The sequence below is a fragment of the Aythya marila genome, assembly GCF_965140915.1.
Source record: "Aythya marila genome assembly, chromosome: 17".
Lineage (NCBI taxonomy): Eukaryota > Metazoa > Chordata > Aves > Anseriformes > Anatidae > Aythya > Aythya marila.
The window spans coordinates 8,694,976-8,721,178 of NC_139058.1; the positions used below are offsets into that span (position 1 = coordinate 8,694,976).

General features: G+C 42.3%; 1 protein-coding gene across 2 annotated transcripts in view; it reads left to right on the forward strand.

Moving 5' to 3' along the window:
* The window catches only part of BCR (BCR activator of RhoGEF and GTPase), a 103,684-nt gene that overhangs the window by 43,567 nt on the left and 33,914 nt on the right, over positions 1–26,203 (forward strand). For both annotated transcript variants that reach the window (XM_082774179.1, XM_082774178.1), the window contains exons 3-9: positions 4,126–4,310; positions 15,019–15,123; positions 15,636–15,821; positions 19,760–19,867; positions 21,646–21,706; positions 22,599–22,651; positions 23,002–23,142. In XM_082774179.1, coding sequence (XP_082630305.1) covers positions 4,126–4,310; positions 15,019–15,123; positions 15,636–15,821; positions 19,760–19,867; positions 21,646–21,706; positions 22,599–22,651; positions 23,002–23,142 — 839 coding nt within the window. The remainder of the gene's footprint in view (positions 1–4,125; positions 4,311–15,018; positions 15,124–15,635; positions 15,822–19,759; positions 19,868–21,645; positions 21,707–22,598; positions 22,652–23,001; positions 23,143–26,203) is intronic.

Sequence of the window (26,203 nt, forward strand, 5' to 3'; positions counted from 1 at the left end):
TTTTTAACTTAGAAGTTAATTTATTTTTTCCTTTCTGCTTGCAAGGTAGATCTCTAACTTGATCTCATACTCCCAAAGAATGAATGTGACACACAGCAGGAGGAGTGTAGGCAATAGGACAAGGGAATGGTCCTGCTGTGCGGTCACTGAGTGCAGCAATTTGTGTCTAACTGCAGATTTGTTAGATTCTCCCCCTCCAGGTGAATTTTGATGCAGTGAAGGAAGGGAGCAGCTTAGAAGAAGGGGAAGAACAGGAAAATGGAGGACAGGAATGTTGAATTACAGCAAACCATACTGACATAAAGAGAGGTGAGAGGATGGAAGCAGTAAGAGAAGAGGGGGGTTAGTGGGACAGGCGTATAAAAGCTGGAGCAGAGCAAGGCCAAGGAAGCTATTGCCATCAGAACCAAAAGGTAAATGCTTGAGGTTTTTTAGCAGTGCTTGCAAAATTGATGTAGAGCCTTTGTAGTCCCAAATAATTCATTTCATCTGAAGGTTGTGCTGGTGCAGGAGGGTACTGTGAGGGATCGTTGGAGGGCCAGTGGTAGAAATAGCTTCTCTTACAGAAATGAGCCCTCTTGACACTGGAGTTACAGCTGCTACTCTTCTTTATGGGATGGGATCTCTTACAAGTTGCTGATAGAGGAGAGGATCCAGTTGGCCAGGTGAGAGAAGCGTGAGCATTTCTTGCCCGTTGGCTATCAGAGGATAAGCTCTGTGGGTTAAGCCTTGTCGGGTTAAATGGCCATGTTGCTAAGTCAGGTCCCAGCGTGCAGAGCAGCGCTGGTGCTTTGCTCCCCGTCTGTAATGGCTTATCTTGCTTCTGCTCCCTCCTCTGCTCACTGAACTGAGCAGAGACCCCAAGTGGCATCCGTCCTCATTATTTCCTTCTAGTGCTCTCTCATTTGAGCCCAGCATCCTCATATCCCTACCCTTTTTCCTTAGTTGTCCCCTGTCAGCAACTACCTGTCATACCTGCGTTTCATCTTCCTCTAGCTACTGTCTCCACCGGCCACCTCCAAGAGCAGCACCCAGCGCAGCTGGGAGTGTTGGGTGAGCTTCTGGCTCCAGCCTCTTTGCAGCAGTGTTTTTGCTTCCAGGTAGAGCCTGAACAGCCTGCGCAGCATTGTGCTGGGTTTAGGAGAGCTGAATAACCTCGTTTCCCTAGCAACAGTGGTCTCTAATCAGAGGGATGCAAGTCTACCTCTGTTACTTGTATTAGGACTTGCGTAGTGTATCTGGCTGCCGTAATACTTTGCTTCTGTTGGAATAAATGGTGGAATAAAAGCAAGAAAGTCTGTCTGCCTCAGAGATAATTAAAATCTCCATAGGTGGATTTCAGTGCTGTATGCAGCAATAATAGAAAGAAGGATTATAACTGCTTCTAAGCTTTTTAATGTGTGGAGGATACAGTATTAAAGTCTTAAATTGTATTTGGAGCTTTCTCGGCATGGATCTCTTGGCAGTCGGTGACACTGATGGATTGACACTCCTTACTCCCTGTTGAGATGTCTTATTTTCATTTTTATAGGTAGGAAGACAAAGTGAATGCTTCAAAGGTAGACTGGATCTTGTTGTAAAGCTAGGAATAAATTTATTCTTTCAAACTCAAGTCTTCCAACCTTCCCTTTCCTTCCCTTTCAGGTAAAGGTTTCCCTGTGCAGTAGAAAGAAGAATGTATTATGCAAGAAGTATGAAGCCTACTTCTTAGCAGGGGAAAGTGAAGAAAGTGAAAATACTATGATTCACTCCAATCTTTTCTGCTAATGTTTTAGATTTAGTTCACTCTCCCATTAACAGAAATGGAGCAAACTATAAAATTAGAAAGTGAACACTGGGAGTGGAAAGAAATATTCCTGCCTTAATTTCTGCACAGCAACAGGGTGTTGTTACTTGGCGCCTGTTTGGGTAGCGCAAGGCAAGGGCCATGCTGTCTTCGGTATTCTTTTAGCCAAAGGGCTCTTGACAATTCAAGAATGAGATCTGGTTGGCTTGCAGGTTTGTAGGCATTATCCAACTTCAGGATATCTAAAAATATTTAATATTTTTTTATTTGTGACTGATTATCCTGACTATCCTATTCAGCAACTCCCTTGCAAGCCTCCATTTACCCAAACAACTTAACAGGGTATATTTCAAACAGTTGAGAAACTCCGGAAAGCCTCTAACATCTCAATAAAAGTCCATTCCAGAGAACATGTGCCACTTTTTTCTTTTTTTTTTTTTCTTTTTTTTCCCCTCTCCCTACCTTCACCATTCCTGTGGTCTTGCACAATCTAAAAGTCTTCTGAGAAACTCTGAGAGCTTGAGCACAAGGTAATACCATGAGGCAGTGGGTGACACAAAGCTCATTGAGTTTGTTAAAATAATATTGCCATGGGCATTCAGCAGCCTGAAGGCCTCATATACAGCTGTAATTTAGCTGGGTGGTATTTGGTAGAAGTTGAGACAGAGGCTTGCTTCTACAGTGACTTTATTGTTGGGTTTTCAGTATATTGTTTGCATAAATTCCCTCGACCAGCTCTCCCTCCTGAATAAGCCACATGGATCAAGTTTTATTCTGTTCCACACAAAGTTCACATCCTTTACTGGAATGAGTCATGCTGTAACTGAGTTTGCTGTGAGGGAGGAAAGTGGGCTCTAAAATGTTACTCCTCCACCCTGCCTTAGTGATGTATAACAGGATTATTAGTATGCTTGGCAGCTGCTGCTTATTAGTTTTGCAGAACCTAGATATTTGTGAAAATATTCTACAAGTAAAAATTGTGTTCCAGTGTGAAATTAATACAAAATTTTAGACTCAAGACTAAAAAAAAAAAAGTTAAAAAAAAAAAAATATAAAAATCTTAGTTTGTGGCTTTGTCTTCTGTAAGACTTGCCTGCTACAATAAAAGTGTATCTAGTTTATCTGCTGTAATTATTTTCCAGTTTTGGGGGAAGAGTGATGTTTTGTGACTTGTAACTGAAAGAGGCAGAGGAACCGTGCATGGGTCACAAATATGGGTCACAAGAACACAAAATGGCATAACTGTTACTGCGCACCACTTCTGGGCACTGCTGGGTGTAAGTGCTTCATGTGCATGGTACCAGCAGCAGGCCCCTCGAAGGTTGTCTCCAGCTTCCCTTGGGCGAGATTCAAGTGCTGCTGTGCCCCTGTGCAGAAAGCAAAATTACCTCTTCTGTGTGTATTTGTGCAGAGAAGTAAAAGACCTTTCTAATTTATGGTAGAGGGAGCTGTTCTGTTCTCTGTGTGTCCTTAATACAGATTTTTTGTAGAAACAGTCTCAGTATGCCCCTACCAAAGATACTCATCTTTCCTTCAGTAGTTCATTGGTGTCTGATGCAATAATGGTTAATTTGGCTCTTCATAGCACCGTCAATTTCTTGTTTGGTTGGTTGGGGTGGGGTGGGGTGGGGTGGGGTGGGGTGGGGGGGAGTGGAGGGCAGAGTGGTTGTTGGTTTAAGGAATTAGTCTCCAAATTGAGGAGGAGCAGCAGGCAATAGAAGAGGGCCTCTTAAGATTTTATTTTTGGCAGCAGGCCGGTTCACTTGACACGCAAGACCTTTCTTTCCTAGTCCTCTTTTTCTGAGAGGTCTGAAAAGAGTTATAGAGTCATAGAACCATTGAATCATCTAGATTGGAAAAGATATTCAAAATCATCAAGTCCAGCCATTCCTCTTTTGAGCTATGTATTACGTATGATTGCTAAACCGGCAGGGGCATCATCTGTTCTTGTTCCACAGAAAAAAAAAAGTTGGTTACCCTAACCCACTGCATTCCTAAACCTACATAATTTTTATGGAGCCTGCAAAAGGATTTAATTCTACTAATGCTTTTGAAGTAGAACTTGGGGAAAAGAACTGCAATTTAATGAACACCAGTATTAGATATTAGAAAGGACTTTGTCTTTTAGGACTTCAAATGATTGAATGTTTGGTGACAACAGATGTTTAATTAAATTTACACCTCCACTAGGTCTGTATTTAACTATCACTGACTGTGGATTTACTGATAAGTAATCATCATAGGTGGGAGGCTGGCAGTGCCGTGGTTGACCAGCCTGTCTCCCCATCTCCTGTCCAGCTTGACTCTGACCAGACTGATTTTTCTCCTATGTTTTACAGATGCTTCGTTCAGTGGCACACCACCTAGCTATGCGTACGACGCAGACCGTGCTGAAGAACAGAGGCGACATCATGATATGATGCCCTATATTGATGACTCACCTTCATCTTCACCTCATCTCAGTTCCAAGAGTCGGGGCAGCCGAGACACCCTATCTTCAGGGTCTCTGGAATCTACAAAATCAGTGAGTCCTTTCTTGCCTTTTTGGAGTCAGCAAAGCCTTGTAGAGTTGAAAAAGGTAGACTGCTTTAACAGGGAGCAAAGATGGGGGCTAAACTTCCTAAAGTATAGATGCATTAAGGGGATGTGTTCAATGTGTGCATCTGTGCGTGTGGGTTGTCCTTGCCTTTCACAAGAAAAATCCAAATTATTTTCAGGTTAATGGCTTTGATAAAGCATCTAGAATATACAATACATTTCCTTTGCCCTGTGAAAATGGAATAAGAGAGATTAAAACTGCAAGCTCTGAAGTAAGATGACTTTGGATGGGAGGTGGCTGCTTCTCATGAAGAAATCTACTTACTATTCACCAAATACCTATCTATATCATTAATTACAATAGATAAAAAGCTCAGAAGGGACCACCTAGCTTGACTTCTGTTTTCATGTGGCCCTTCAGGCTATCTTGCATTATATATTTTTGCTTCAGGTTCACAAGCATGGCTATAGCTTGGCACTTGAGGAATTTTTTATTTATTTATTTTTTGTTCTTTGGTCTAGATAGAGAGCCTACCACTCACTTTGGTTTAAAAACAAAACAAAAAACACAACATAACTCTACTGTCTTCAATCAAAAATGCCTTATATTTACCTTGAATTGATCTGTTCACCTTTCTACCTTTGTCATCTTTATCCTTTTGCTTCCTAAACTGCAAAGCACTCCAATCCCAAACTGCTATTTCTTTGAATTTGTCATCTGCAGACTTCTGTTTTCCCCAAGTTGTCCTTGTGCTATTAAGCATTTTTATGAATGGCTGTCACTTCCTTCCTGATATATTTCTAAGACAGTGTACTTAACCTACCTTGAATTCTCACATTATAAATGATGCTTTGAAATCTGCAGCAGTTGTTAAGTAGCTTAATTTGTGTTGACTTTGTATTATTCTGTCCTATTAATCAAGGTGTCATGGGACAAGATGATGGGTATTTTATAGATATCGATGTACATGTAAATCAACACCATCACCTATATCAGACACTTATTTATCTTATATCAAAAAGATTTCAGGAGCCTGATGAGTTTCACAGACCATTGCTGTTTAGCATTCATTGTATACATGCTTCTATAACTCTTTATTGGTTAGTATCATATCATATGTTTCCTTACTTTTTGCAGTTGATTGTTAGATTAAGAAGCCTACTTGAGACGGTGTTGTTCTTGTCAAGATCTCTTAAAGCATTATGAAGTACATATATTGTTGGTTTGCTTAATTTTATTTGAATATAGTGCATGGAATCTAGCTAGCTGCTTCTACTTTAGCCTGTTAGCTCTGAGAAACTTCTTTACCTCTCAGTATGAGAATTTTTGTGATATGCAAGAGTCTTTTGAATGAAGAAATGATCATTAATAACTTCAAAAACTCCAAAAATGTTTTAATATTGTCTTGAGATTTTCAGGTTATGTTTCTTAGGTTAAGGGAAAAATGGTGTGTGACTTCATATGGCTGGGAGTTGTCTTAAAAGAACCAGTTGTCATAGTGTCTGTAACAGAAGGCCCGGAAAAGACACTATCTAATATCGCATCTTGTTCTTGGTTTGTTTGAATATTTCTCGTAACCTTTTAGAGTAGTTAATTTTAGAGTCATCTTAATAATGCTAGAATATTGCCCTTTTTTAAAAATAATAATAATAATAATAATAATAATAACATAAATGGCAGCTTTCTTCTCTTTAACTATAAAAAGATATTTTACTGTTTCCAGTAGAAGTGTCTTGATACAGATTAGACTTTTAATCACGAAAGTCAACTGCTTCAGCTGATCCTACCTGAAATTAGTCCATAAATGACAATGCCACTCATGAAGGAGGGTCTACAACAAATAGGAAGGGATGAGCCTATGTATGGCTATATTATTTCCTAAACAAGTTAAACTTTGTTATCACAAGTTGTTAGACAAGTTTTGTTCTACTGTTTTCAACTGTAGTGGAAAAGACATCAGTAACAAAATTAAGTGTCAAACACAGTGTGCTGAGCCAAGCACAAAAAATATGTTGGAACAGAAGCCTCAAATTCCAGGATGCAGGTCTTTTTTTTTTTTTTTTTTTTTTTTTTTTCCCCCCACTACACCTGATTAGCAGAAAACATATTTCTTTACATGTGGTTGCTATTTCTATCCTCTTACTTCTGTTTTATGTGCCTGCAATTACTTTAAGAAAATTTTAATTATATTTGTGACCAGAGTCTAGAAATGAAAAGTTACTGTATGCAGCAACATGACACTTGTGCTATATATACCACTGTCAAAATATTAACATTGTAAAGTCATTCACAAGTTAAGAAATGACTGATTATCCAGCCCTGCCTTCTGCCTATAGTCTTGAGTCTTTATGATAATTTTCAATTATACGGTTGTCATATTTTTTTTGTGTGGGCTTTCTGTATTGTTTAGTGTACGTAGTGAATGATACTCACTGGATTCAATGTTTTATCTCTAGTGCTACATGTACAACTTACCTACAGGACACTTCTCACTCTGCTCTGAGTACAGAAATACTCATTTCCTTTGGACATGACTATTAATTCCAAATGCTATTAGAATGCTACACAGGTCTTAATTATCCTTGCAATGTTCCTGTGAGATAAGAGGATAGTATGTTCACTAACCACAGGTAATGAAGGTAGAGAGATTATAGGAAAAGCATCTGCTAATTTTGGGCGCTTAATGCGAGATGCCTGATGTTCTACAAAACCAGGTTCTGATTTTGAATGCATTCTTTACATTCAAGGGAAGTCCCTTTAGTATTACTTGCAACCAAGAGTTAACAGCACTCCAGTCAGGCACCCAGGACATGGAAAGCATGCCAAAAAAAAAAAAAAAAAGGAAAAAAGGTGATTCTGACCAATTCATTTATCATTACCAGACACAACAGCATTCTGGTGATGTTAATCTGCCTTATCCATGAGACCAGCCTTGCTTTTGGAGATTGGCTCATTGATAGCTGAACATTAAAGGCATTTTGTTTTGACATATTTTGTGGGCTTGCTCTGGGCCTTGCAATTTTTGCCAAGTCTTTGACTAAATCCCTTCGTCTTTTGGTAGCAGCTATAGAATTTGGTTGGATAGTGTGTCAAGCTGATCTACATTTGGGCTACCTCACCAGCATAGAGAAGGTGCAGAGTGACAAAAGCAGTGTCTTGTTCCAAAAGAGAATGAGAAGATACCTCCTGGAGTGCTTTCAGAGGGACTTCACGTTCCCTAAGTGTGTGGGGTGACCAGCTCCCACCACCTCATGTTGTGTGTTCCAGGAAGTGAGGGCCACAAGTTGATTTCCAGAAGGTTTGTGTTCTTCTAAATCTCTATCATTTGGGATCTGTTTTCCAATTCCCCTCTCACCTGTACCATCTAAGCAGACTACAAGACAGTGGCTGGTCTGCCTCCAAACTGTAGGATTTCAGCCACTTCTTATGTATTTATATTCTACCTGCTTTGTTTCTGTCATACAAACATCTGCTATCCGGGGAAGGTGGAAAGAGGTGCACCAGCCTGTTTCCTCTTTGATCTGGAGAGGACATAAACAGCCTGGGCGTTTTTAATGTGTATCTTAACATCCCAACTCATCGTTTTTGTGGTAAGGAGGCCTTAACAAATGTTTGCATTGAGCAATCTAGGCTGTACCCCCTCTTCTGGCTCTTCCAGAATCTCATGCTGAGCTGCTGAAGCATGTCCTGGCATAAAGCCAATGCTTCTGCCAAACTGTTGCTCTGAAGCAAGCCTACAGAGACAAGAGGAAAAGGGAGAAATAGGTTCCATTAATGTATAAGGGTAAGTTGTTTGTTTATCAAACTTGAGAAGTTATTTAGTTTTCCTGAACCTTGCTTTTTGTAACAGTTGAACTGTTGTTATTGAAATTCCCCAAAATTCTGGAAACTGTTTTGGAAAACGTCAACCTGAACGTTTGCCAAATAAGACAGAACTGGTAGCTTCAGGAGGTGCCAGACAGTGTTTGTAATAGGTAGTATTAATTCCATCCCTTAGAGCAGAAAGAACAAGAATCTTTCTGCCCTCCTCATATAGTTAGGGGAAAAAGTAGAGAAGATCCTTGGATAGAGTTAGAGGATAGAGGGAGAGCTTGTTCCAGGGGCAGGGGAAAGCATTGGGACAGCTGGCAGTGTTAGTGACTGACACCCTTCACTAGAGGAGAATTACTGCCAAGAGCTTTGGAGTGAGTGGCTTGTTGCTTTGAGGCTAAAGACATTTAGAGGGAATGGGAAGCTCCAGTCATGATAGTCCTGTCGCTATTACTCATGTGGGGAGAGATTAGAGTGATGGGAAGGGTCAAGATGAGAAAGCCTTTCAAGATCTGCTTGCTAACAAAGCCAGGCCCAGAGATGTGTGGGTCGAGGGTGTTGGGCTCTGTGGAGATGGGAGCAGGACAGCCTGTGGAAAGGCTGGTTCCGTACCCCCACCCACACCACCAGGAAATGAGAGAGATTAATCTAGAGATTGAGATGATTTTTTTCTTCCCAGAATGGATCTCTCCAATTTTTGTATACATCACCTCTGAGCAACTAATTCCTACTTTATATTCTATTTGGAAGGGAAGTTGGCCAATACTTAGAGATTTCCAGGTAGATATTTTTTTTTTCCCTTTTCTGCTGTGCAGTCCACTGGTTGGCACAGCACTGGCAGTTATTGCCAGTCCTCAGCCTAGATTCTCCTGTTCCCACTGCCTGGCAGCCATCTGGGAAGCAGGACTGCAGCACAACAGGTTGTGGACTCTTCTCCTAGCTTCGTCCCAGGGCGGGGAATCTGCATTTTAGCTCCAGGATAACAGCGCTTGGTAGTTCTAAATTCCACCTGCTTACAGTCATCGGTTCAGTCAGGCAGTCAGTGACTTGCCTTCTCCTTCCTTGCCTTTCTAGTGACACCAAAGTCTCCAGTCTTCTAGCTGTCTCTAGCTGTCTTTCAAAGCTGTGACTGTGGGGGAACTCAAAGCATTATTTAAACTTGCAGGCAATGCTGCCCTACTGGCTCCCTTAAACATAACCCAGGACTCTGCCATCTCTGGCTTGTTGCCTCCTAGTAAGCACCATTCCTTCTATCCATTTGCTCATGGAAGGAACCTTTTTAGTGTTCTTTGTGTGCCTGTCTTGGACATGTCTAGAAATCTGTTGTGTGGCTTTTAACCAATAAGAATGTCCTTGGCACCTTGATGATGACTTTGGCACCTTGATGATGACTTCTTTTTTTTGTCAGGATTTTAAGTGCTCCAACAAAAATAAAATGCCACTCCTCTGAATGCTTTGAGATGTTAAGTGCTGCTTTAATTAAAAAATAAATAAATCTGTAGGGTGTACCTTTTGTTGTCATCTGCTCTGTTGTTTAATGCTTGGGTCTAGCAGGCTGGAAGGGAACTGAGGCTCCGCAGAGCACGGAGAGGAATGAAATCTGGCATGACTGCCTAAGGGTCTGTGTAAGCTTCCTATGGGGACAAGTCTGGAGCAAAGCAGTCAAACTCATCATCATCTGACTATTTTCCTTGCAAAACAGGAGGGATATGCACTGCTTATCCTACTGGGGTTGGGTCCTGACAGACCTGGGGAGAAAAGTTGACCTCTGAAGCTAAATCAATAAATGGGATTACTTCTCTCACAGCTCTGCTTACTACTGCTGCTGCTGGCTTCTCCTCCCATCTCCAGCATTTCCGAATCCTTCTCTTTTCTTCCTCTCTGTATTTGCTTGTATTTATTTTTTTCTTTATTTACTGCTATTTTTTTCTCACCGCCCCCAACAGATGCAACTTTTCCTTTTTCTTCTCCAACTCTGTGCTGCTTAAGGTTTCTGCCTGGATGTACAGCCCTTCCTGAGGAGAGTTGGCACACCAGTACTGATGTTATAAATAATGTTGGCTCCTCTCCCTGCTCCTTCCCCTCCCTGCACAGAGCATGATATGGCTCGGTTGCAGAATTTGCCCTGTTTAATATCACCTAGACAATGAGACACCTCCAGCTGTTTAGTGGAAGCTTTCAAAGATATTTACACTTTAAAAATTAAAATATTTTTTTCTCTTTCATAGTCTGTCGTGTTCTCTATGAGATTCTGAGCTGTCCTTACAGGAAACCTCTCCTTTGAACACATTCATTGCTCAGCATATGAACACACTGTACCAAAAGAAGGTCTGAGAGTTAAAGTGCCTTTTATACGCCCACTTTGAAACACTGCTTCTCTTTACAGAGCTGTTCCAGCAGCAACCACTTTGCAAAATCTTACACATTGTGGTTTTGAGATTCTTAATCTGTGTTTTTCTAACATTTGCAATAAAACAATTCTTGCTGTTATTTTAAACAACAGCCAGAAAGCCCTGAGTTCTTTAAACAGACTTGGGAAGAGCTGACATTGTCTAATCCTTGGAGCTGGTGAATCGCAGGCTCACAGTAATTGAATTCAACATGCAATGCCAACCTGGTTAGTAAACAAAAGTACTTAGGTTGACAAGCTGTAAACATGTTCATAACAGCCATGGCTTGAGGCCAGTATATGCACACTTTCTAATATCTTCAGTGCTTCTATCCACTCTGACTGGCCTTGATTCAGGTTGCAAGATTGCATTTATGACTGTGACTAAGTCTTCTGGTTTTTAAATCCTTGGAATACTAAGAAGCACCACCCAGTTGAGAACAAAACAGCATAACACTGTAGGCATGGGATATCCATGCAATTTCCTTTATTACTGTATTCCGCCTTCCTTTTATTTTACCTCTCTTTTTACCTTTTTAAATGTAATTCGTGAGGGGTGGGAGCAAAGCACTGATGTCTAGCTTTCTTTTTCAGAACCAGCTGGTTGTTAGGTCCTCACAGCTGCCATGGCACACAGACAGGAATGCTGTTTGCTGCCCCAAGGTAGTCTTGTAAGACAGATTTATTCCTAATAAACATAAACATGTGGGTAGAGAGGCAGTCAAAAGATGGAAGGTCAATGAGGAAAGGCTAGAAACAGATGCTTGCGTCAAAGAGGTAGGGACAGAGTCGGAACATGAAATACTAGTCAGACTTGTACAGGTGCAGAACACGCTGACCAAGCCAGGTAGGAAGCTTGGGATGGATGGACTGCTGACCACCTGGCGTTCCCTGCTGAGCGGTTGGAGTTTGCCAATGTGGGCTTCTCCCACATCCTGCTGGGAACATCCCAGCAGGTTAATAGGTGTATTTTCCCCTAACTAATGTGGTGCGGTGGATATGGTAGCAGCTCCTCTCCTTGCCACAAACAGCTCAAAGATTTCATACTGCTTCCTTCCTGCCAGGGTAAGGGAAGAGAGTGTCCAGCTTTGGCAGGTCTCCCTGACACCGTGTGTGTCTGGGGAGCTTGGTTCCTAGGCCCAGGATGTTCCCTCTTTCAAATGCCTGGAGTGCAGAATGGAGCAGTCAGTGGGGCTTTGTGGTTGCGGGGTTGTTCTTTGTTCCCTTTTTTTGTCAAATATGGCCAAAGCAGAAAATACCCTTGGCACTGGCTGTATCATGTTTTTGTGTGCTTTAAGGGGAGAGTGGAAGGACAGTATCACAGTATCTTTGCCTGCTAATGACTTGTTTTGGGTGTGCAGGTGAGCCTGTTCCCAATTCTGTAAGTGAGAAATGTTGTAATATCGTATAATAAATTTGTTTCTCATATTCCTGGTTTTGGCACCAGCTCCCAGTGAATTTCTCAGTCCTGGAGTGAGTTTCATAACAAGCATGACTTAAAAAGCACCCTGAGGCTGAGGAAGAACAGGCACTGGTCTCCAGGAGTTCGTCTAGCAGCAAGAACTGCTGCCTAGCGCAGCCCCAGATGACATTGTCAGAAAAGGCCTTCCTCAGCAGGAAACCCATGTCAGGGCACTGGTTCTCAGGAGGAGATGCAGCGTGGCAGCACAATGGAGACAGCAGCAGCATGGTAGCATATTGATCCCTGACGCAGCAGGAGCAGCAGGAGATCATCTTTCCACATTGAGGAATCCATATGTAAATTGGAGGTATTGCTTTGGAAATCTTGCAGTGTGCTCTGTGATTGTTGAAAAAACTCCCCAGAGGGTTTCTTCAGCAACTGCTGCCCTATATCTTAAAGCAGCCAGGCCCTGCTCTGGCTGGCTGGCGCTGAGGCTACAGTTTTGCAAGCATTGCACTTGGAAAATGCTCCTATAAAAAGGATTAGGACAACACTGTGGACTTCTCAATGTGACCTTGTGGTAATGGCCAGGAAGGAAGGTCTGTAGTGTGTCCTGGGAGATGTTTGTCTCCCTGAAAGCAAATCTCTTTAAGAGAGGAAATTAACATTCAGACAGAAAATGCTGTCTCTGTCAGCTGACGATGCCCAGCAAGAACTGGCTTATAAATTAAAGCTTTTATTTGTGAAGAGGAAAGCTGTTCTCAGTACTATAATGAAAACTGTTGTGTCACAGTTGCGATGGGGAAGTTTGAATCATTTAAACGACTCGTCATCATGTGCTGCTCTTTACAGATGTTACAAACATACCCAGCTGGTTTTTAAACCCTCACCTCCTCCAAGAGAACCTGCTAGACGTAATCATAGTGCTGTGTCAATATTGACCGCTTACCTCATCCGCAGCAGTGGGGACTTTGGAGCACTGTTTGTTTTTTTCAATGCTTCTTTGTGAAGCTGCATTTTTCTTTTGTAAATGTTGTAAGAAATCTTTGGAAGCCAAGAGATTTGAGTTTTTCTTGCATCAGAGCTCCTGGGAGTTCCACAGAGACAGCTGAGTGCTTGCCCCATTAAATGGAAGAAATTGTTAGACGTCTTGGTGCTGTCTTTCTTGATTACCTGTGTGCACCATGCCCAGCCTGGGGGTGGACATCCAGGCAGTATGGTTATAGAAATGAAAAGGAATGGTCAAAATATTGTTGCAGATTTCTGACTGAGCTGTAACAAGCGCTCCATAATGCACAGAATCTGTTGCAGTGTTCCTTTTACCGTGTAGCTTGTCACTGGTGTTTTTCTTAAATCTTCTGAATTTGCCTGCTGAATTACAAATTCGTAGCTCCTTTGAGATGCCCTTTCAAGATTTTAAAAGGCGCTGTGGCTCTTACTGAACCTCTCTGAAAGGCAGGATGCAAAGACAAGTTCTTCTTTCCATGTAGCACCTGACATACATGTAAATCTTATTCATTTCCTTAGAACAGCTTCTGTCTGCCACTTTCACTTAGGAGGTGTTGGTGTTATTTGGCACCTCACAAAATTTTTATAAAGGAGCTGCTGCGAAGTCTTTTAGCCTAGAAAATAGCTTGTGAAATCTAACGAAAGCGTTTGAAAGTCAGGGTTGTTACTGATGAGATTGAATCCAAAAATATCTGGGAGCGTGAGGATATGTTTCGTTCTTAGTGTGGTGCGTGGGCTCAAAGTCACATTCAGTGTGATGGCTGCTGTAAGCTTACCTAGAGCCACGGTACCTTCTCTCCATAGTGAACCTCATCTATACATTTGCAGAGTTCAAAGCATAGGACCCTAAATTAAATGGAGATTTTTAAAATCAGCTATAGAAGGGCTTTATGTTCAGCCAGTAGAGTGGAACAAGCTGTTATGTTTCCTAATCCCCCTGCTGCTAAAATCAATAGCCAAAGATTCCTCTGGATATTAACAGGAGTAGGACGGCGCCCCAAACAACCTACCCAAAACCCTTGAAAAGTATTTACTTTTGCAGATCTAACTACTGACTCTACTCTTGGAGATATTTAACAACATAATAATGGTGCAAAAATTGTAAAAAGCCATTTCTATGAATGGCAGAAATAACAAGAAATTGAAATAATGTTCTGTAGAAGTGTCAGGGGGAATATGTTCTTGTTATTTATAACCTTCACTGTTTGGCCAATTTATTTTCAGAGTTTGTGGAAATACTCAATTTCATTTTATCAGGTTAAACATTTTTCAGGTAGCGGTTTGGAGAAGGATAGTTGAAATGTGAAAGAAGAGATTAACATTGAGTGTTAAGAGAAGTAATAATCTTCCTTTGGTGTGTACATTTGCTCATGCACATATTTATTTCTTCTCTCTCCTTCTTCAATTGTTTTGGTTAAGAACAGCTTCGTGGAATCCTGATAAGAAAATCAGCATGTGCATTCCAAGCACTGCTGATTATTCCATCTTCTAACTAAAAATAGACATTATACATGCTGGCACTGAAAAATAACTTGGTGAATAGTAGAGAGTGGGAGAAAGAACAGCCATCTTAACAGCAGTGTCAGCCTGTAACTGCTCTATATTCATGCGCATCTGTGTAGATACAGGGGAGGTGATCCTGTCTGCATAGAGAAACACATGGCTTTGGAATACGATCATAGACAACTCTCAGGGGAGGAGGGAGTGAACTGCACAGAACCAAGGGACCCTAAAATTTGTTTACAAAGATAAATTTTGAGTTTTGAAATTTTAAGTTTTAAATTATGTGAAGAATCCCAGGCAACTAGCTGAGGCACCAAATTTGGATGACTAAAGCTAACACCTATAAACAATCTAAGTGGCATCAGTTTCTGGTAAATAAAAAAATTTCCTTGATGTTTTTATTGATGTATATTTCTAGAAACTAGACAATTAGCACAGGTGTTTTCTTTTGGTTGTTTTTCATTAGTCTGTTAAGTAAATCAAATAACTGAGTATGCTGTGGTCAACTGAATTATACCTTCTCCCCATCCTCATTTTTTTTTTTCCTATTTTTTTTTTCCCTTTTAACAACTTCTTTGTAGAGTGAGCCAGATCTGGAGAAAGGCCTGGAGATGAGAAAATGGGTCCTGTCAGGAATCCTGGCCAGTGAGGAAACCTACCTGAGCCACCTGGAGGCTCTGCTGCTGGTAAGCACTGGTGGCAGACACCATTTCAAACACTGGTACTTGCCTTTTCACTGCTGCTTCTTTCTAGAGTTTCCCAGAACTTCAGGTACCTTGGCTTATTGGTTGCTCAGTGTAAAAGGTTCCTGTTACCCTTCTTCTCCAGTAAAGAAAGAGAAGCTTAAGGAGAGGATTGAATATGGCACAACCAGGGAGTTATTAGTGTGCTAGTGTACAGGGGCCCCGTCTTCCAGTATTCAGTGCTAACTATTAGACACAGTGTTCTACAGCTGAACAGAGATTGAGGAAACTGAGTGCAAAGGGATTTTAATCACCTTCAAACATCCTGGGGAAATCCATATACCAGGGGTGGCTGATCACCATGAGAGGGTTTGTTAATGTCAAGCTTTCAGGAGTTATATGAATGCAAATATCACTTATTAACAGGACAGCTCTTTGGAAGGATGTGTTGTAATGTGGTAAGGGTGGATGTGCTTGGTTTGTATGGTAATGATTTCCTTCATTCCTCATTTCAGCCTATGAAGCCTTTGAAAGCAGCTGCCACCACATCTCAGCCTGTGCTGACTAGTCAGCAGATTGAGACAATATTCTTCAAAGTGCCTGAGCTCTATGAGATCCACAAAGAATTCTATGATGGGCTCTTTCCCCGAGTGCAGCAGTGGAGTCACCAGCAACACGTAGGAGACCTCTTCCAAAAGCTGGTGAGTTAGCTGCCATCGCCAAAGCTTCTCTTATCTCTTATTCATCTAACAGGTGCTGCTCTAATTCCTTCTAGTGACTTTGCATAGACTACAGGGATGAAAGCCCATAGCTGGAGTAGATGACAGGCTTATAGCTTTGCCTCACTGCAGTGAAAGGCCTACAGCTAAAGTGGCTCTTTCATTGCTGTTAATTAAAGGCTCCAACAAGCTGTGCTACTAATACGAATACAGTTTTAGAGAAATGTTGAATCTCCAGGGTGTCCGCAGTGTCATCAAGCCATTTAGAGGAAGATGGGACAATGGCAGTGTTTAAAAATCCCTACTTTTTAACACTGAAAGATAAGTGTTTCTCCTTGTTGCTGAGCTCCCTCGCACATACTTCATTCTCTCTATGGTGCTTTCCTCCATCTTGTACTGAATTTCTCTGTTTTTATGGTTGTCACCTTCAGCTTTGCATTTCTACCACCCCACTTCTTGAGATTCCCCTTGCTGCTCTGCTGATCCATTCAACCTGCTACTAAGACTCCTTCAAACAACTACAACAAAATTCTCTAAGTGCAGAACAGGACAAAGTCATATCAACTATATTCCTGTGGCTGAATGAAAAATGCTGAGTTTCTGAGTCAGATGAAAAATTGTTTATGTTCTAGGAAATTCCTTTGGCCCCTTCAGCCTTTCCCCTAGCATGTGCAGAGAGCAAAGGATTAAAGGGGCTGTTTTTTGCCTTTTAGAAAAGAAAGGAATCTCTGCATTCCTGAGGTGCTTCTGATTCTCAGGGTAGGAGTTACATTCCAGTGAGGGGTTTATTGGATGGGGAGTACACTTTACCAAGGTCACTCAATTGTTAGCAGCTGTGTAGCCCAGTACCAACGCCATTGCCTATGGAGCGGGGGAGGAAGGCCAGGAAGATGATGTTTCCTATGCACACCAGCATCTTGATGAAAATACAGGAGCATACTTTTCACTGGCAGCATGTTTTAGCCAGCAGGGATTGAGTTGGTGCCTTGGTGAGTAGCTCTGCATATGCAATTTGAAATTTGAGCAACTGGTTTAAGAAGACAAAGCCACCTGCTGCTGGTTGCTGAAGCAAAGGTATAGAAGGTTGCTGAAAGTGGAAACCTCTCACTGCATTGAAAGTGTAGTGCAATAATGAACATAGCGTTAATCGAAGAAGAGCTGAATATATTCTTTACCACTGCTGGCTGTCAAGCAAGCTTTGACTCACTGTGCAGCTTTTTAGGCCTTTGTTTAAGACCGCTTCTTGCTGACGGTGATCACAGGCCCTTCTATAGCACTGTATTTTTGTGTTCCCTTGATTCTTGTGCATATGTAACCCGATGATTTTGTTGGGTTAGTATCGGAAGCAAAGAAACAAATCGCCCTAGTGCAGGAAGCTTTCAGCAATTTCAGTTTCTGATGGTTTGGTACAGTATCAGTGGGAATCATGAACCCCTAGCTGGATGAGATAAACTTAGTCATTTTTGGCAGGCAGTGAGAAGCAGCTAGATGAGAGAAATTGCAAGAATATCAGGTATAAGAAGACATCTATACAGGTTGTACATCAAATCTTCGGGAGTAGACTGTCTAGTTGTGGTCATGTCATGCAATCTAATGATAAGCACTAGAATCCTTGCTGTTATTCTGTGATATCTGGGGGCATTAATATCTTGCAAAGCAAAGCACCGTAGACTAAAGTTATAGATGGTGCATGCAAGGAATACTAGAATTTCATGCGGTCTGGTAAAAAGTACAATAGATTTGCAATGTTAGTGATTGTTGTTCCACCTCTTTCACAGAATGGTTGAGGTTGGAAGGGACCTCTGGAGCTCATCTGTTCCCACTTCCCTGCTCAAGCAGGGCTGCCTAGAGCAGGTTGCCCAGGACCATGTTCAGGTGACCTTAGAAGATCTGCAAGGAGGGAGGCTGTATGACCTCTCTGGGCAACCTGTGCCAGTGCTCTGTCACCTGCACAGTAAAGAAGTGCTTCCTGATGTTCATACAGAACCTTTTGTGTTTCAGTTTGTGCCCATTGCCTCAGGTCTTGGCACTGGGCAAGTTTCTCTGTTGAAACTAAGGAAAAGAGAGGGAGGAAAAAAAATAAAAACAACAAAAGCCATCAGGCATGTGGGAGTGAAATATGTTTCTTGTGTTTGAGGAATATTTTGTAAAATTTTATAACTAAAAGGAAACACTTCAGAACTTTTTTTTTAGAAATAAAAAAATATTTAGCAAATATTATCACTAATAGTTTTCAGGAATGGATTTTTTTTTTAACCAAAAGCCAGTTATTTTTACCAAAGCTTATTTAGTTTTCATTGCCTTCTTCTTAATCAAAAAAGGGAAAACTTAAACCAGCATTAATGTCTAGTGTGAGCATCATTGCTTTGATTGGATGATCAGATTTTAATTGAATAGATATTTTAATGACAGCAAGTGTAGAGAAGGAAAATGAAATCTTAGGAAGATTGTTAAGGAGTAGTAGGAAATGGAAGAGCCACACAGTAATGGAGAAACTCCAAAGTTCTGCCAAGTTAGCTGGCATCATCCAAATCTAAACGTCATAAACCCTGCATATGAACGATAATTCTGACAGCATCTTCAGGGAATTGTGCCCCAGTGGCAGCTACAGATTTAATTATCTCCACACTTCCAGGGGCCAGATCACCCCTGGCATAAGTGAGCACAGTTTCCTCCAGCCTCAGCCATAACAATGTTATTTTGTGTGAGGGTTGAGGCTGGTTCCTAATCTTTTAGTAAAATGCGCCATAGAAAATAGCTCACTTCTGTAGCCTCCATTAGCTAAAGAAATCTGTGCAGGGAATGTTCTTTGGGGAGTGCCTTTTTCTCTTCCATCATTTCTTGCACAAAGCTTCTAGAGAATGGGAAACACAATGGTTATGACAGAGGAGGAGAGGAAAAGAGCACCTACTGCTCTGCCTGGTGCCTCTGTGGGGCAGAGGTGGCAGGGAAGGTGCAGAAATCATAAGTGTAAGCTTTTTTTGGAAAAACAAAAACACAACTTCATTAAAAAGAAGCCTTTTTTTCAGCACTCCACCTGTTGGCTCAGAACTGACCACACTTCTGCAAGCACATTCAAGCTGCTGAGGTGTTCACAGCACAGCCTGTGGAGCTCTGCAGCGTAAAAGCTGTTCTGCAATTCAGACAAGCTTGGAAACTACCCAGGGGTTTCCTGAGCTGGATCTTATGTTCTCTGGCATGAATATCGCTGCAATTAATAAAAAGAAGTCAGCAAACAGAATTAGTGCTAGGGCTCAGTGATGACAGTGGTTTGTTTATTACTAGATGCTGAGGCCTGCTGTGTCTTCAGCCAGACCAATGGTGTATTCCTTCTGCTTGAACTGTCATTCTCTGTCACCTAAGTGCTGCAGTCACTGCCTTTCAAACAGATCATGCTCTGGCTCTCTTCTGTATTTTCAGCACTCTGCTGCCCTTTACAACGTTTACTGATGCAGATATAGGTTAATATCTGGGTTTGTTTTAGTGTGACCAGCATGCGTACAAAAGCCAACAAGTAGCTTACTGTGGTCACATTTGTGCTGTTGGGCTGAATCATTCCTGTCTGATTCATGTTTTGTGGCAAACAGCCAGCAGTTCCAGTTGCATCAATGAGCAAAAAGATTAATAGATACTAATCTGGCAGTTCAGAAGGGAAAAATAGATGGCAGTAATAAGGGTGTGTCATCCTCACAGCCCAGTAAGTGAACTTGTTCAGGGTAGATGGAGATGGATGCATGGGACATCTGCCTTGGTTAAGCAAAGCTCACAGGTCAGAGCTGTCTTTCTGGGCCTGATCAGCATTCCCTGCAATTCTTTGTTGTGAAGGAACATGACCTGATCATTAGATGCCAAGGCTGGCCATCCCAAACTGTCTTCTTCCCCAGCGTTTATTTTATTTTATTTTGTTTTGCTTCCTGCAGGCTAGCCAGCTGGGAGTGTACCGGGCCTTTGTGGATAACTATGAAGTTGCTATGGAGACAGCAGAGAAATGCTGCCAAGCCAATGCTCAGTTTGCTGAAATCTCTGAGGTAATATCATGGTATTCAGACACACGAGACATCTGAATCTGACTAGTACCCTGCAATGTCACTCCTGTCTATTCTCCAAGTATCTTTGCCACCTTGACTTCTGAAGGAGTTATGAACTCCCCTAGCTTCAGCTTGTGTTCTTACAGCAATTTGTACTTTGTCCTAATATAGGTTATCCTATGGACAGCCTTTATGTGCTGTTTCTGCCCAAGGAATATTGTCATAACAACTGGTATTACTTTGAAATTCCCAGCTCTGTGCCACCTGCATGCATTTCTAGCAGGGAAAGCTGTTTTTAAGCTTCTCAAATATCTCTCTTGTTAATGATGATGCTGACTGTGATGTAAAAAGCCATCCTTAATGGCTTGTGTTATGGCTATCTGTGGAATTGCAGACTTCACTGCCTTGGAGAGGATGAGAGTAGCACAGGAAAACTCAATTTAAAATGGCAAGTGTGTCAAGCATAATCTAGATTATTTACCGGCTGCTCTGATTTCCTGTCTTTAAGAGGAGTACTTTGTGTCGAAGCATTTTGAAGGCTTTTTCAGGCTTCCCAGGCCACCGGCTTTGCTGGCAGTGCATGGTCTCATTGACTGTTTGCACTGCAGTAATTATATCTTGAAGAACTCAGTTGCCAAGAGAATGTGAACTTCATATCCGTGTCCTTAAAAACAAGCAAATAAATAATCAGAGCTGAATAATACTGGGAGTGCTTATTGCTCTGAAAAAGCTAATGAGTACGTTCAATGTTGCATGTCCCTTTAGATTTTGATAATAAACAGATAAAATGAAACAGTCCCTCTGTGAAACAAAGGAAGCAAGGCTTGCCTGTTGGGATCTGCTGTACTACTCATCAGAGCGCAAGTGCCTTCTATTCTCTTCTTTACTGAGGGTTTCCACCAGGTTCTGGTCCTTTGCCCTATCACTTCTGTGCTCCAGTGGTGTCAGCTCATTAGTAGAGTAGCTTCCCCTGTGCTTAACTTTTCTTTCAGTACTAAAATGCATTCCGTGGAGTTTCCCACTTATTAATAGCACTATGTATGGATAGTGTTACGGTAACACCTAGAGGATAGAGTGGAGATTAGGGCAGCAGGGTGCTGGGCTCTGGGCAAATGTGATCCCTCAGTTCTTCTGTTTTCTGAAGGCTAATGCTGAAATTATGCCAGTACCTGCTGCATTTAGAACGATGGTAATGATACTTTTGTATTTGTGTTAGCGTCCTGCTGAGGATTTCAGAGCACTGAGCACATGAATACGTGCAGCTTCATAGTCCATGTGCAAAAAGAAGCGTCACAGATATCGTTCCTTTATGGCCACGAAAGACAATGACTTGGCCAAGGTTGCACAGCTCAGAGCACATATAAGGAAGTATAACAAAGGGGTGCTAAATCCCAGTCCTGTACTTTATTTATTGGTGGCATATGCATGCTGTGACAATGGCTGCATCCATCCAAAGGACATGCCTTTCTCTTACAGGTGATTAAAAATTCCACCATCCCTCTGTTGCTGTAGGTGGTTCTCTGCTTTGTTGCATCTCTATTGACATACACTCCTAAGAAACCTGATTAATATTTGAGATGCGTGGGTGCCTGTGACATGGCAAGGGTGAAGTTATCAAGAAGGAAAGTATGTTTTTCCTTCACTGAGTTGAAATGTGAGAGGGCTGTCCTCCATTCACGCTTAGGTCCTTCTTTGGAGGAGCAGATAGACTCTTACATTCCCATGTGATATTTCAAGGTGATTGACTGCCTGCTACGTGGGTTTTCTTTTTCTTTTAGAATCTAAAGGCTAGAAGCACAAAGGAATCTAAAGATCAGACGACGAAAAATTCCTTGGAAAGTGAGTGATCCATGCAGAGGAGACTGGTTTGTCAGGACTGTGTGGGGGCTGTTGCCAAACCTCCACTCTTACTTCTTCTTTTTAAATGCTGGAAGATTATGGAATCTCTGCTGGCTTTACCTAGGAAATCGGTTCCCTTTTGCTAAGTAGTAGAGCTTGTGCATAGTAAACTGCATGCATGCATGGGCAAATCTCTGCCCAGCGTAAAACCTGATGAGTCCCTTTGGGCAAAACCAAGCTAACCAAAGGACTGCTGTGTTCTTAAGAAAATGACTCCTACACAGTGATAGCACAAACATCAGCCTACAAGTAATTGTTATGTTTTTTGCCATCTCAAGAGAGCCTGGTCAAGGTCAGCTTTCATTGTGCTTGTCTTTATACATGCGCAAAGTAAATAAGCAACATTATATGAAGCTTCCATACTGACTAATGTAAAAGCCAATCCCCTTCCTTTTTTTGGCCTATTATTAGGGTTTGGAAGCACTCAACAGTGTCGTGCTGAACTCCAAAAGGAGGGAGGCACTGCCAACCTTTCAGGGACCTCCTTGGCGAGGCCTGATTCTGACCTGTGGGACCAGGCAGGTTGCCAGGGAATTGTTCAAAGTGTGCCATGCTGTGTGCAGTTGTTCGGTACTGCCTTGTGTGCTCATCCACTGTCTGACAGGGTGTGCTCACAAGTGGGCATTTGTTTCCCGTGGAGCATGTTTATTTCCTCTGTGTTGATGTGTGTTTAATTGGCTGTGTAGCACATTAACCTTAGAGAAGGGTTTCTAGTAGCTCGTTGGTTAATAAACCTGTGCCTGTACGTTCAGTGGCATTGGACAAGTTGCTCTGTAGGGGCTATGTTTAGGTACCTCTTTTTTTTATGTTTACATTGCTTTTTTTTTCACAGCTCTGCTATACAAACCTGTGGATCGAGTGACTCGCAGCACACTTGTACTGCATGTAAGTATCTGAAGGGTAGTTTTCAAACTTGCCATCCCTTTTTTTATTTTTTTTTTTTTGTCCCTTTAAATTTTCCATAGAGCTGCAGGAGTGCAAAAATTAAGCTCTTATGCTGCACAAGAGCCTCTTCACTTTACACTGAGGGGGAAGAGCCCAGGGATGGTACCCATCCATTGGTGTTACAAAGTGCAGAGCATCACTTCTCTTCTTCCTCCATACATACAGCCTTATTCTAATGTGTAAGAAGTCATGGAGCATCTTGTCCCATGGCTCTAGTTAGAGACCTTCAGACCCTTCGGCTTTCCAGTGGTACTCATGGTTCTATTCTTTGCTTGTGTTCCTGGTGGCAGGATTTGCTCAAGCACACTCCAGTGAGCCACCCTGATCATCCACTCCTGCAGGATGCCCTGCGGATCTCGCAGAACTTCCTCTCCAGCATCAATGAAGAGATCACTCCTCGTCGGCAGTCCATGACTGTAAAAAAGGGGGAGGTGAGTCTTCCTGCTTCCATTATTTTCTCGGTTCCTAAATACTGGTTGCGCCTTTGTGAGGCAGACTGGGAACTTGAGCTATTCGTTTGTTTGTTGCTAAGAAACAGTTTATTCAGTGTCCTTGTTCTCTAAAGGATATAGTACAGCTCCTCTCTGTTTTCTGCTTGGAAAACAGTTTGGAAACCCAGAGGAAAAGTATGATTAGAGTTTTGTCCTTAGTGGTGTTATAATAATTTGTCATACATCATTTCTACGATGTGTAGTTATGTACTAAGTGGATTTGTATTTTACCTGCACACTCAAACCAAACAGGAAGCCTAGATGGGGAAAAAAGGTAAGGAAAACATCAGAAATCATAGCAGGAAAAGCTGTTTTCCAGAATATTAATTTGCACTATAGAACTCATTTTTGCATTCTTATTTCTAAAGAATAATGTAAATGGGACTAGGAAGCAAAACAAATGGAATAAGTTGGGAAAACTAAGGGGGATATTTAACTCCTAAGGGTGCGATGCAGCCCTTCTCAGCTCTTCTAGGAGTTGAAATGTGTCCAATAAGTTTGAAGTTGTGAAGTTCCCTTACCTGCATGTGGTGCTGAGCAAGGAGGCCATAGACCTACACAATAGTAAACTCCTACGTGCCTCATTGGGCTTGATTCATCTGCTTTGTAATTTCATTAGAAGGCAGTTCAGTCCTTCCCGATGAGGACACACCAGGACTGACATTATTAAGAGACAGAAGGATGTAGGAGATTGGACAAAAGAGAGGTGCAGCTAAGAGAGTAAATTCATAAGAGGCATTGTGGCAGCGTGCCAAAGACACTGGCTGATCAAAAGTGACCCAAATTAGCCAGTGCAAAAACATCTCCTACAAAGCCCAGGAGATTGTTAACGCACACAAACCTTCAAGATGTATTCCCAGATCCTGTCAGCTAAACATGCTTGCTTTTAGCTGCTAAACGGATTATCAGCTGACAAAGATCTGCTAGAAGCTGCAGTACTGGGAATTGGGTGCACTGTTTGTCCTACAATTCTTGGTCATATTCTTATTTTGTTAACTGAGGAGAACTGCAGCTGAGAAGAGGGAGGATTGAGCAATCAGAGACTGAGGTACAAGCTCAAACATCAGTCACCAAGGCCGAGAGATAGTAGATGGCCTCATTAAAGTGGATGCTGATTGAGTCATAGCAGAAATTGCAGGCTGGAATGCCCCCTCAGAGGGGAGGGAGCACTTTGTGTTCTCTCGTTGTCTGTCAGCATCTCAATGAGGGATGCAGGCTTTGGAAAGTGTCATGCAGAATCCTAATGAAGTGCTAGAGCCCAGGCGGAGGGGCAGGCTCAGGAGGATAATCCTGATGATCTCTTTTTGGAGCAGTATGTTTGTCAGATCTTACAAAGCAGGAAGGGGGAGGCCTGTCAGCACTGGGCTCAGCAGGCCAGTTCACACTCTCACTGGCCCTGTAGTGACTTCTTGTATGATGTGGGGAGGAAAAGTAGACTACGTATCTAAGGAGAGGGCTGTAGGTGTGCTGGAGGGAACTGGGAACCCTTTGTGCTCTCTCCCACACTGCTTGCACTGAGCTCAGGGAAGAAAAGTACTTGCTTCTGATGCTTCCCAGCCTTCCACTCTGGGAATCTGAATGTGGATACTTTCTTTGATCATTTGGCACCAGTAGCCCTTATTTTTCGAAGCAGTAATGCTTTGGTTGACACCACTCTGTCTGGAGAGTAGCTACGTTCATTCTCTTCGTAGCAATCCAAAGACAAAGGGAGCTTCCAGCTACTCTGGGTGGGTTAGTGATGGCTGCTGTTTCCTACAAGCTATTCACCTTGGGGTCATAGCTGGGTTTTGTTTATGCTTGTAAATTTTTCCTTTTCTGCTTATCCTTTCCTCCCACTCCCCTTGCTTGTGCTTCCCCTGGGGTGACAGGACAGCGTGCAGTTTGCATCTCCTAATTGACTACTCTCAATGCATAATGCATTTTTTTTTTATTTTAATGAATCACCAGCTTGCTTTGATGGCTTTTCTCATTATTTGTCTTACACCACTTTGAAATTTCCTTGGTGGAAGAGAAGGAGGGAAAACAGCCTTTTTCCCTCATGTATTGCTTAGGTGCTGATCGCAGTTATCTTTTTTCCCCAGTCCTTGCCTTTTATGCAGAATATTTTCCCTTTGAGTGCATTGTCGGGAGGAGTTGAATCTGCTTTGCTCCAGCTTTTTTTTTTTTTTTTTTTTTTTTTTTTTTAGGATCTCTTTGAACTGTGGGTAGCAGTGAGTGGCTAATCTCCCTAGTGACGGGCTGCTAAGAGGTGTGGGTCAGGAGGCAGTACAAGTCTTCATCCCTTTTGCAAACGGTGGTTCCCTGCTCCGGGGACATTGGCTTGGTCTGACCTGCCTGCTATCTTCCTGCAGGATGTCAGATGTCCTTCCTGCACACCAGCCCCCCAGTTCTGCTTGGCTCAGCAGGCAATTTTTCATAATTCTAGATTTATGAGTGCAAACTGAAAGCTTTCTGTGATTTGTGGGCATGGTTTAATGTGCTGGGGCTGAATGAGTATTTCAGTTAGTATGAGGAGGTGGGTACAAAGGGAGTGAAACCATTCACTGCAGGGACGGAAGGGGCTACAACAGGGAAGACCCGTGTTGGTGGGCTGAACCTACAAACCAGGACTGAGGGAATGCTACACCTAGCTTGGCCCTTGCTGCTGGCCAGTCTCAGCTTTGTAGTTTGCTGGGGACTGCTGCTACAAATGAGCCAGGAGAGCACCAGCCCCAGCCTGTTTGATTTGTGAGTGGTTCACTCAGCGTGCTTGGTTGGGGCTTGGAAAGGCAGGAATGGCCCTGAGGCTGAATTTAACTAGCAGAACATAGAGGTCTTGGGCTGAGGACGTTTTCTCCATGATCTGCAGAAGGGTTTGGATGTATCCTCACAGTAGGACTCTAAGGAAAGGGTATGGGAGGAGTGTAGGCCTTGCAGTTTTTGACAGCTTTTCTGGTCTTGCCCTAAGAATTTCAATCCCAGTACTGTCCCTGTATCTCTGAGGAAGCATTTGAGCACATGG